Source organism: Equus quagga, chromosome 9 (assembly GCF_021613505.1).
Source record: "Equus quagga isolate Etosha38 chromosome 9, UCLA_HA_Equagga_1.0, whole genome shotgun sequence".
NCBI classification, from domain to species: Eukaryota; Metazoa; Chordata; class Mammalia; order Perissodactyla; family Equidae; genus Equus; species Equus quagga.
Genome location: NC_060275.1, coordinates 5,075,284 through 5,087,757, shown reverse-complemented (window position 1 = coordinate 5,087,757; position 12,474 = coordinate 5,075,284). Strand labels below are relative to the sequence as shown.

The following is a 12,474-nucleotide window of genomic DNA, read 5'->3' as shown; positions in this document are numbered from 1 at the left end:
TAGCTGTGTGGCTACAGGCAGGAGAATTGATCTCTCTCGGCCTCAGATTCTGTTCTGTAAAAATGAGGGTGTTAATTTGGGTGGCCGGCTTTCTGACACTGGTTTTATTTGATGATGTACTTCCATTTTACGCAGAAATGGCCCATCTCGTTAGTGAACTTGAGATGGGGAGAGCCTGGCTGTTGGCTCCTAGCCCCTGTTCTTACTTCCAGCTCTGGGGAAGTTGGAAAACTCCCACACTGTGGCTGGGCCAGCTCCGAGTTCAGGGAAACTTCCGAGGAGAGGAGGCAGCTCCCGGGCTGGAGATGGTGGGAGGAGTCATTGGAAATGGCCAAGGAAATGGGAGAGGGAAGAGGAAGAAGGAGAGGCACAATCATTACACCCTGACTCCCAAAGCACTTCCCAAGCAAAGCCAACCCGTTAGCCTCTCCTGCATGTTAAGTTCAGGAAACATGCTCAGAGGACCTACTGTGCGCCAGGTACTACGAGAGGTCATGGGGCTGGAGGCACAGGTCTCTGTGGTCCCGGCCTTGAGGACTCTCCTCTTGTTCCCCTGCTCACCCTGGACCTGTTTCACAGCCCTGGGGTCTCCTGAAGCACACTGAGAGGGCCTCAGCTTTCTAGAAAGTTCCTCAGGGCCCTTTGAGCCAAAGTCTCTCTTCTACTCAGACCCAACCTTTGAGGTGTCCATTGTTGAATGTTCCTTGCCGTGCAGTTTGTAATGGGAAGTCTGACATCTGCAACTTTTAGGTCATAGGATTGACATTTTACACAAACTTCCAGAAGCAGCTAATATAAACATTGTCCAATGTGGTATTTTAATAACAAGGAGGCTCCTGTTGGCTTTGTTGGTGCTGGGACATGCACAGGAATTAGACAGGGCCAGTTCTAGGCTGGGCTCCACAAAGGATTAGCTGTGTGACTTGGGGTGCAGACAGATTTTGTGGGCTTGCTCTGCCACCTTTCCTTCATCTTGCTCGCATGGCTTAATTGAATTAAGCATTTTTGAACACTGGAAATTTAAGAAGGAAATGGGTCCCCTTTGTTCGGTTCAAGGACACCATCACAGAGCAAGCCCTTTGCCCACTGTCCCAGCTGCTGGCCCCAGCAGAGGCTCTGGGAGCAGCACACCTCTTCCAGGATGGAGGAGGTTCAAGGTTGGGGTTCAGCTGTGCCCGTCTCCACCTTGCCCATTCTGGTGAGGACTAGGGGAGTAGGCATCAATCTCTGGGTGCTGTCTCCACAGGATAAACACAACACCGGGTAGAGCAGCCCAGCTCACGCCCAGAGCGTAGTTCCATCTCTGAGGGTGCCTCTCCCAAACCCTGGCCCTCAGACCCGGTCCTGGCTGCAGTCTGTTCTCCTGGAGGCGATTTCCTCAGAGGCCGGGGGCTGCTCTTTCATCCGTTTGTTTGCTCCTGAGACATAAGCAGAAGAGATGAGATTTAACTGTGCTCACTCAACTGCTTTATCTTATCGAGAAAGACAGGCTCAATAAATCAGAGCATTTTCCGGCTGGGTCTGTTGACCACTCCAAAGTCCTCTTCTCATTGCTGATGCTCGCTCTAAATAAGCCCTGAGCACTGAATGTGGCCTTGGTTTTTCTCTCTCTCTTTCTTTGATTCTCTCTCTCCACTTTCTTTCTTTCTCTCCTTCCTTCTTTCCCTCCCTCTCTCTCTCCCTCCCTTTTCTCTCTTTTTCCTTGTTTCTAAGGGGAGAAAAAGAGATGTTTAAAAGAAAGTTCCTACATAAAGGCCAAAATCTGCTTTGCTTTTTTCAATTTTCACCTCTGAAACTTACATAATCACGTACAAAACCTAAGAAATATTTTCTGCCCTTGGACAAGTCGGTTAATCTCTGAGCCTCATGTTCCACATCTGTGAGCTAGGAATGATGAAGCTTCTGGGCTTCCATGAAGCAACAGATGTGAAGGTGCTCCAGCGCCCGCACGAGCCAGGCCACCACGACCGCTGGCTTCTTCCTTCCTGTGCCTCCTGCCCTTCCATCCTGTCTTTCTGTCTCCATTACAGAGCACTTCATGTACATCACCCAACTGGATTACTTTAGCCCGAGGCAGAGCAATGTTAATAACCATATTGCACGGATAGAGACGTGAGCTGCTGAAAGGTTAAATGACTTGTCCCAGGTCCCTTGGGCATCAAGGAACAGGGCAGAGACCAAAACCCAGGCCTGGCTACTGGCCCATCCTCCTCCTCCTCCACTTAATAGCTATTGACTTGTATTTTATTAATCACATTTTGCCAGAAAATTCTTAGCTTTCCAATTACTTCTCAGCAATTGTTTTCTAGTTAAATGTTAATAAGTGTTTTCAAATATCAGGGTTTTCAGAACTTTAGCTTAACTTCCTAAGACACATAGAAATGTATGCAAGGGATACACTTCAACAAATCATTATCCCCAAATGCCCTTAACCAGCTGAATGACCGAAGGTCACTTGTTTTTCATAGATAATCCTCCACTCATCCTGCCTTTGTTAATCTTTGGCGAGTCAGTCCCACTCAGTAGAACTAATTAGCATGTTTGTGCTGTCGTTGGTCTGCACAGAATCACTTTTAGAGCCTCCTGCTATGTCTTATGCTCCAGGGAAAGACTCTGACCTCTCCTCTTCATGTGGCTCTCAAAGATATGAAGTTATAAATTATAAAGATACAAAAAGATCAAAACCAAATGGGGGAAAAAGCACATTGTAAAAATTTTAAAGGAGCTATTCCGTGCTCTGATATTAACTAGAGAAAAACTCTAGTTCCATTTTGCTACAAGATCAAAGCCTTTGAATGAGTCAAAAGGCAGATTGAACCCACAGCTGAAAAATAACAGATACTTGAAATAAAAATTATCCTGAGGCTTAAACATTAGACAGTCTTTCAAAGGCAAGAGTTCTCATTTATCATGCTCAGAATTATGAGGGCAGAAAAGAGATTTGTAATTGAGTAACCTTTCTGGAAAAATCCCTTTCTGGGAGAAGGAGGAAAGCGAGTCTGTCTGGGCTGGCCCAGCACAGCTCTGCAGTGTGGCTGGTGCTTTCCTTTAGGAATTCCTTCCCCAAATTCTTTATCATCAACATCAAATTGATGGGTCATGCGAGAGTGTACACACTGGGTGTTATCTTGAATTCTCTGTCCCAATCTTAGTTAAAATTCCTGTGTTGTAAACAGAACTATTGGGGATGTAAACAACCCATACACTGAATGTATATAATAACAGAATGTATTTATGTTACATCCAAACTAATCCTGGGCCTTAAAAGGTGAAGGGGCAAGTTGTGCAGTTTTTTGACAGAATGGTTTGTCCCATTGTTAATTTGTTAATTCAGGATCTCCCCGTGAATATCAAATTCATCATTGAAGGGATGGAAGAAGCAGGTTCTGTCGCTCTGGAGGAGCTTGTCAGAAGAGAAAAGGACCGTTTCTTCTCCAGTGTAGACTACGTGGTAATTTCAGATAATCTGTGGATCAGCCGGAGGAAGCCAGCGCTCACCTATGGAACACGAGGGAACAGCTACTTCACTGTGGAGGTATTTGCAAACGACGGTGGCGCACAGGGAGGAATCCATTCAGGGACCTTGGTGGGGAAGAGAGAAGGCTCTTGCGAGAGCAGAGTTGGGACCCTGACCTGGATGTGCGGCCCGGGGGATCACGGAGGTCTTGGGACTGGGGCGATCATGAAGACTCCCAAGCTGAGGGTGGATGTGCTTTGCAGTTTTCTGGAGAAAGGATTCAGAGGGGTTTGTGACTCACAGACCAAAAGGTTTAGGAACTACGGTTGTGGGATTTGGAGGCAGGAGCAGCAGCCCCGGGAGCTAAGCTAAGGATGCCACCTAAGCAGGTGATGGGGATGCTGTGACAGGAATATTACCTGCTCCGCGGTGCCTGCCTGCCGCATCTTGGATGGAAAGAGAAGCTTTGCTGGCCTTGCCGAGGCCTGCGTCTGTACTCTGACTCACACGATGGACAGGCTTGTGAAGGCACCTCAACCTCTGAGCCTCAGTTTCCCTACCTACAAAGTGGGCACAATAACCATCCCCCCCAGGTTTGTTGTGACCACTAAGTGCAACATCCAGTTCACATTTGACACCTAGTCTGTTTCCTTCTCCTTTTCTATGAATACAGACAGCCTGTGATGGAGCATACCGTTTAGAATCAGAAAGTCCCTCCCTGGCAACCATGAGTTATTTTAGCCACTTTAGTCTGTCTTCACGTATAGCAATGTGTGTGCTAATGATACATACCTGATCCAACCCCGGCTGTCATGAGAAGGAGGTGGTATAGCAAAGATGACACACTCATGCATTCTTGTGGATTTGAGAATGAGTGTGTGCTTCCTATTCGCTAGACATGATGATGCTGAGTGCCAGAGGATACAGGACTGAATAAAACAGCACCTGCCCTCAAGGAGTTTACTGCCAGGAGATACAGATACTTCAAGAGATGATGTGGGAGTGGAAGGGAAGAGGAAGCCGCATGGTCCTTGTAGAAATCTCGCTCAAGAAACTTGGCTGTGAAAAGAAGGAGCGAGCTGGGATAGCAGCTCAAGGGAGCATAGACTCAGAGAGCCTTTAAGAGACAGTAGAAAACCTCCTGGGGAGAGGGGGCATTCGTGAGAACAGAGGCCCTGAGGAGGTCGGAGGGGTGAGAGCTGAGCCAGGTGAGGGAGTTCCCCTCTTGTGCAAGGGTATCAGGTGGTTGCAGCTGCAAGATGGAGTTAGAGAGGTGAAAGTTGTGGAACATCTCCCCTGTTATTGGCCTCTATTTTTTCTCTTGAGAAGGAAGGAAGCTAATCTGTGGAGAAGTGATTGCTTGAAGTGGTCTCTCTGCTTACCAGGTGGTATCCCTAATGGTCTCTCTGGGGATCAGAGAATAGACTGGAGCATGAAGATGTGTCAGCAGGATGAGGGGTATAGAGCCATGTGTCTGTGCAGTTGGGTAATTTTTGCAGCTGTACTCAGTGGCCATGGACGGAGAAGGTCCAAGTGGCAGGATCCATCCAGGGTTGAGGTAATTCCAGGTGGTGTGATGGAGGAAGCAGGGAAAAGCAAATCATGACATTGAGGACAGAAAGGTTGAAGTGATGAACAGTGGCATTTAGTTTGAATGGGGGAAAAAAGAAAGACAGGAGGATGACAGGTGGGGAAGTCTTGGAGGGATCAAGGGATTGGACATTTTGCTGAGACCAACAGCAGGCAGAGTGCAGGCGAGTGACAAGGGAGCTGGGAGGAGAGAAGTTGTGACCAGAAGTTGGAATAAGGGTTTAAGATTTTGGAGGTGGGGCTCTGCAAACTGTGAAGTGCTTGGTTAGTATTACTGCCTAATGAAATAAAGTGACTACATGAAAGATTCCCCTGGCGGGACTTTAAAGCTAGATGGGAGCAGAGCAGGAATGACAACAGGGAATGAGCCAAAGAGACAATTTAAAAATAACTCATTAGGAATTGGTAATGGATTGGATACGATGTGCATAGAAGAAATCAAACATCACCTTAAGGTGATGGGTTTACAGGACTGCGGTCTGTCCTCGTTTTGGAATTGGGGAAGCTGGTAGAGAGTAAATTGTAGAAGATGTGAAGTTCGCTTCTAGACCTACCACATTTCAAAAACTGGGAGCACACCAAAGTGTCTTGCACCATAAGCAACCAAAATTTTAGGTCTACTGGGTGGGTAAAAGGTCATATCTACAGAGATGGACATTTAAGAGTACGGAATTAGTAAATGAAGACATGTGAGCTCTCGAAGCTCTGTACATAGAGAAAGAATGATCCAAGGATTAAGCTGCAGGAATGGGAGACAGAAAAGAAGTTATTAGAGGAGACATAAATAGAATTGTCCTGCAGGCAAGGAGAGAAAAAAGGGGAGAAGGTTTCTCAGAAACCACAGGAAGAGAATTTTTCTGGAAGAAGGTGTGAGCAACAGATGGGGTGAAAACAAGAGGAAGCTTACTCTATAAACATCAATAATCTGGCCAAGGAGGGCTGGTGATCTTGGAGAAGACCGTGTTAGTGGAATAGTTGGGGGCTGAAGTCAGTTTCAGGGGATTCAGTGGGAAGTGAAGACATGGGAGGGGTAGATGCTCCAAGTCATGTGACAGAAATACAAGAAGTGACGACATCAGGTCACCCACCTGAGTCCTGAGGGACACCACGTGAAAGCTATCGCTCAAGCAACCACTTGGTAAGCAGCTGTCTTCTCTTTTACCTTTCTCACAGGTGAAATGCAGAGATCAAGATTTTCATTCAGGAACCTTTGGTGGTATCCTTAATGAACCAATGGCTGATTTGATTGCTCTTCTCGGTAATGTCGTATTTCATTTCACTTTTTAAGCACCAAGGAATCTACAAAATACAGTTCTGTTTGACTCAGTGTCTCTCCTCCCTTGGTTTCTGAACCAGCTCTGAATAAGTATGGAGTAGAAGAAAAACGGAGTTCTTAACTTTACCGCCTTTGGCTAGATGTTCCTCAGGCTCGTTAAGCCCACGTTATTTCTTCTCATGGACTGAAACTCTCCCTCAACTCACCTCCTTTTCTTTTAGTGGACCTTGCGACACATCCAGCCACACTCAAGAACCATAGCATAGAGACCCTTCTGCAGAAGCATCCAGAGATGGTGCCAAAGAATATCAACGGCACGTGGCTTCGTTTTTGCAGGTTGCTGTGGCCCCAAGTGGCCCAGAGCCTCCAGTGAGTTCGCTTCTTGCCCCCTGCTCCTGGCTTCCTGTAGAGTGCCTGGTGTGTACAGGCAGCAGTTACGTTTGTGTGTGAGTGTGTGAGAGTGTGTGTTTCCAGAGAGCCAAGTGCCCGCCTTGATTCACCCTGTCGCTCTCGCCTAGGTCAGGACTGCCCAGCACCCGGGGGGCTCCTGGGATTGAAGGAAGCTTCATTTTCAGCGCCTCACCTGCAGGAGGCCCTTCCGCAGTCCTGGCAGGGACACTGAACTTTTGTATTCATAATTTTGGTGTTCTTTTTTAAAAAGAGCTTCTCAGGTTACATGAGCTTCAGACTCCACAACACTTGGCTCTGTCTCACCTGGCACAAAGGGCACTTTTATGCAAATTTTATAGTGTGCCTCTTTTGGGCAAACTGCCCATAAGCATGCCCTCTATGGGATCAATCAGTAAAAGTCGCCACTTTTTCCTTGTTCACACAGCTCCAACCTCAGCCCCACCCGCTTGCATCCCTCTGGTCTCGGCAGGGACTTGGCAGTCTAGGACAGCCTGCAGGGCCAACTTGGTGGGAGGTCTCCTGAGGGTCTTCTGCATCATCTTTAGATGTAGAGCTTCCTGCTCCTTCATTCCCCAAATTAAATAATGAAATTTTATCTATCTAGCTATTATCTATCCATCTTTATTATCAATCATCTACCTATCATCTGTCATCTCTCTACCTATCATCTATCATCTAACTATTCTATCTATGATCTATTTTATCTATCTATCATCTACTATTCTATTTTTTATTTTTAAAGATTGGCACCTGAGCTAACAACTCTTGCCAATCTTCCTCTTTTTTTTTCTTCCCAAAGCCCCCCAGTACATAGTTGTATATTCTACTTGTGATCGCCTCTGGTTGTGCTGTGTGGGACGCCGCCTCAGCGTGACCCTGGTGAGTGGTGCCATGTCTGCACACGGGATGCAAACCTGCAAAACCCTGGGCCACCAATGCAGAGTGCATGGACTTCACCACTCGTCCATGGGGCCGGCCCCTGCTATTCTATCTATTGATCTTTCATCTATCTATTGATCTCTCTCTCTCTCTATCTACCTATCATCTACCCATTCTCTCTATCCATCTATCATATTCTGTTCTTCTACAGCCTTCTAGTTTTCCTAGAATATAACTCTTGGACTATATTTTCCTTGCTTGACACTTTCAGACAGAATACAACAAGCCCTTTTCCTTTAAATTGTTTCCAGAAGAATTCAGATAGCTTGCAACTTAATATTTTTTGGGGGAAAAAAGGTTAATTCTCCATTCTACCAGAACTAATTTTGTCTTCCCTAGGAATGGCATCATCAAATCTTTATAGCGCATTTTGATTTCCCCCAAGCATGCCTGCTCCATAACATCCTTTTAGATTGTATGGTTTCACCCAGGCACGGAATTCCATTTAGCCCCACAAATGCATATTACTCCACTAGGAAAAGTCAGACCAGGATCGTGAACATAACAAAAAGCATGTGGCTTCTCTTTCTTTAATTTTTGAAACAAATCAAATAAGCAATCCATAACAAAGTGATTCTGGATTGTGCCCTCTGTGTGGTTTTAATGTGGTTTGTCCAAATACGTAAGGACAGAAGCTGGAGCTTTAGCACTGATCAGATGGCGAGCAGGAATTTTGCTTGCTGCCATGCAGGGCTGTTGTGGAGAAATCCCGATAGCATCTTGACTCCCACGCCCCACCTCAGCCACTACAGATTAGGATGTCATGTCGTGGGAGAGCCGGTTCTGTCCTGTCCTCACCCTGCAGGCTGGCAGGTGCCCTGCACATCAGTCAGGAAACTGGAAACCCAGATGGCAGCCCTCCCACTGCTGTGTGACCATGTGCAAATCTTCTAACCTCTCTGTCCTTCAAGTTCCTCATCTGTATGGTCCTGATAACCACCACGATTACTAATAGGTCTCAGATGTTTGTTGAGTGCCAACTATGTAAAAGGCATGAGAATCTCCACTAGGCAGTACAAAGAGGGAGTACAAAGGGAAATCAATAAGTTCCCTGGCTTCAAAGAGACTTCAGTGCAGTGTGCCGGGGAGGCAGGAGGTGGGAGGTGGAGGTCCTCATGTTCACACAGAAAGCTCTCACCTCTGTGCTTTCCTCTTGGCAGACATTTCCCCACTCCCTGCACTCTCCTAAAAGCCACAAAGTAGAAAAGATCACTGGGTCGAGGGCGTTTGTATAAGCACCAAATATCCGACATTATTAAAATGTTAAAATTCCAAGAAGACTCCCGGAGATGGACGATTCCGTTTCCTGTGGACAGTTCTCAGAAGCGGCCCCCTCTGCCTCCCATGCATGCCCCAAGCCTGGGCTCCTGGCCGAGGCAGCCGTGGCTGTAGAAACTACTTCACATTCACAGGATCGTGGTTTCAAGTGGAAAATGAGAAGGGGGAGGTGGAGTCTTAAGCATCCTGTTTTCATACAAATGCACTCGATATTGAAGCATTAGGGCAAAGAAACACCAAAATAGGAAATGTGGAGCAGAATTATCTGCATGGCACACATGGCGGCGTTTTCCCATCGCTACTCCTGGATGGAGGTTCCGTCAGGGCAGTGTGCTGAGCAGCCCCTGGAGCTCTCTCTAATCAAACTTCTCTGCAAGTGAATGTAAAGGGAAGGAAAAGGAGGGCATTACGCGTCTCTCCTGTCAGGATGTGTGTCTGCTGGCACAGCCTGAGCCAGCAGCTGGGACAGCTGCTTTGTGTCCTGAGAAAACAGGGTCCGAGGTTGAAACCTACACCGAGGACCGGGCTGGGCAGTTCTACAGGAGATGTGCAGTGACATGTGGAGAGCCCGCGCTGCTCAAATCACAGCCTAATTTGCTAATGACATCTGAATCCCCCCAACACACAAACACGCACACTGTGGTAATGTCTGGTAACACCAGATAAAATGACAGGAAAAATGTCACAGCTCAGTGTCATAAGATGGACACTGAGCATCCTGGCTACTAGAGTATTTCAGCTCTTCGTTGTTGTCAAACTGGATGTTTCAGACATGCATCTCTCTTCTCACCACTGAGACTGGGCCTGTCGCATCCTACTCAACCTCTGAGGCCCCACTGTGACGCTGTCGTCTTCCCTGACGCTTCCTCCTTGGCTGGTTCACTGCGTGCTCTCTGTGCTCCTGATGGTTTGCCCCTCTTTACAGCTCTTTGCACGTGGACCCACAGTTATTTCTTTACCCTGCATCTTTCTGGCTGGTTTGTGAGCAGGGTCTGTCTCTTATTCATCTTTGCAGCTCTGTTCTTGCACACAAGAATGCCAGCAGAAGTTGAGGGACATACACTAAAGGGAAGACTTAGTGATTGTATTATTGGCGGTACTTTGATGTTTTGTTTTGATTTTGGTGAGGGTGCTAGAGGGTGGACTGCCAATCAGTGCCAGTCCCAATCACTCAGAGCTCAGCTTATTATTTTGACTTGAATTTTACTAATGGGTTTGTGTCATTTACTCAACATACAATATGCTTGATTGGGCTAAATGAGGAGAATTCCATAACTCAGGACCTGCAGGGAGGCTGATGCATGCACAGCAATCTGCAGTACTGTCCCCAAAGTGGGGTTACACAAGTCTGGGCAAAGTCCTCGGAGGACCAGGAGAGGGGGCCCAAGGAGGATGTGGTTGAAAACCAGAACAGTGAAGACGTTGCTTAACATTTTGCTGCCTTGACACCCTCAGACCTCAGGGCTTTGCTGTCTATGATCATTCTCAGAGTGCTGGGAAGCCCGTTATGTATCGCACTACTGCCGTCCCCAGTACTGTAGATTTTGGTAGAGTGTTTACCTTGGCTTTAATTGTGTCTCTACAGAGCCAGCCACCTGGTGGTCTGCTCATGTCGGGTCACACTTGATATTTAGCCTTTTGTGGTCAGAGACAGTGCTGTCCTGTGTATTCATTCCTCTGGGGCCTAGAACACAGCAGGTGTCCAATAACTAGGTGGAATGCATCCATCCTCTTAGAGCCTTCAACTCTGTGCTTTGTAATTATCGACTTTAACAGAAAGATTTGAAAATACAGTGCTTCACAGTAATTTTCTGATATTGTCAAGAAAGACTGTCACATCAAGAATATGAAGCATATCTTTATGAAGTGTCTTTACTTGAATGGGCATTAAGTTGGCTGCCCTGGAGACATTTTCCTGTCATTTCTGTTAGTCTACTTGCTAGTTGCATTGTATCTTTGATAAGTACTTTCTCAAGATAGTGAGCAGTGTTTGCTAAATCTTGACTTCTGTTTCTTTTATAGATAGTCACTGATGATTTTCCCCCATTCCTATTGGTCCAAAACTCTTTCATAAAGAACAGATTTGAGTATCTTCTTATTCACTGGGGAGGCTTTTGTGGTTAGGATGTATATCTCATAGACTAGACCTCAGGGATATTATGCTTTTGATTAAAGATGAGTATTTATTATATTACTATGGTGTGTGTAGGAGGAGAGAAATTGAGAAGGAATGATGATTTTCAGTTTCTCAGGTATGTATATATATATAAACATATATATTGAAAATTTTTTGGGCCAGCCCGGTGGCGCAGCGGTTAAGTTTGCACGTCCTGCTTCTCGGTAGCCCGGGGTTCGCTGGTTTGGATTCCAGGTGCAGACATGGCACCGCTTGGCAAAAGCCATGCTGTGGTAGGCATCCCACGTATAAAGTAGAGGAAGATAGGCACGGATACTAGCTCAGAGCCAGTCTTCCTCAGCAAAAAGAGGAGGATTGGGAGTAGTTAGCTCAGGGCTAATCTTCCTCAAAAAAACTTTTTTTGTAATGAACATGTGTTACTTTTTAACTCATGATAAGATAACACTAAAAAAAAAAGAAGCTTGTTTATGATATAAAGGTGGAGTTGAGAATTGGGATATAACGCAGGTAAGTCATACCCAATGGAATTTACTGCAGAGTCGTGTGTTTTCATCCCTCCATTGACAAGGTGGACATTCACGCGGGTCCAACTCAGTCTGAGTTTGCTGGGTGACCAGCTCTTTCTTCTGACCATCATCTCTGGGATGTGAGTTGCTGCCAGTGGCTCTGCTGTGGGGACCAGGGCCGGTCACAAGGTCTGCTGCAAGCCCAGGAGAGTCCCCCATGATCCTGCTCCAGGGCCAGAACATCAGCACACTGGTGACTCCATGTGGCTTTGTTTCCTGTGTGTATCTTGTAGGTAGCCTTGTAGACTCATCGGGTCACATTCTGATCCCTGGAATCTATGACCACGTGGCTCCTCTTACTGAAGAGGAAAAAAAAATGTACGAAGCCATTGACCTGGACCTAGAAGAATACCGGAATAGCAGCCAGGTTAAGAAATTTCTGTTTGACACCAAGGTATGGTCACAAGTTGATGGATAATCTGAACGAAGAATGATGGTAACAAATATTTTCCCAAGGCTTAATTTACTGTGTCCTGTTTATCTGCACATCTTAGAACTGAAAGCAGATGTTAATTCCAAGGGGGACTTTCACTTTCAAGGCCACTTCCCTGTGGTCTAGATCAACCAGACCTTTATCTGGGGTCCCACTGGCACTGGATTTAGGCACCTAACCATGGAGCAATGGCTTATTTCACAGATGTGTTTTTCCAAATCAGTTTTCTGGACTCAATCCTAAGCCGGTCTTCAGCCGGTGAGCTGGGCTCCCTAACTGTTTAAAGATTGAGAATAGTCTGAGGTTATTCCAGCTCCATGACCCTAATTGTTCATTTTTCTAGACAAAACCAAGAGACTTAGGGGCTAATCTGTAGACTGCTACGTC

At 46.4% G+C, this 12,474-nt stretch overlaps 1 protein-coding gene across 1 annotated transcript in view; it reads left to right on the top strand.

The window, feature by feature from the left end:
• Nucleotides 1–12,474, top strand: part of CNDP1 (carnosine dipeptidase 1) — a 28,707-nt gene that overhangs the window by 11,077 nt on the left and 5,156 nt on the right. Inside the window, exons 6-8 of the mRNA XM_046670888.1 lie at nt 3,335–3,535; nt 6,221–6,305; nt 11,888–12,048. Of these exons, the coding sequence (XP_046526844.1) occupies nt 3,335–3,535; nt 6,221–6,305; nt 11,888–12,048 (447 nt within the window). The remainder of the gene's footprint in view (nt 1–3,334; nt 3,536–6,220; nt 6,306–11,887; nt 12,049–12,474) is intronic.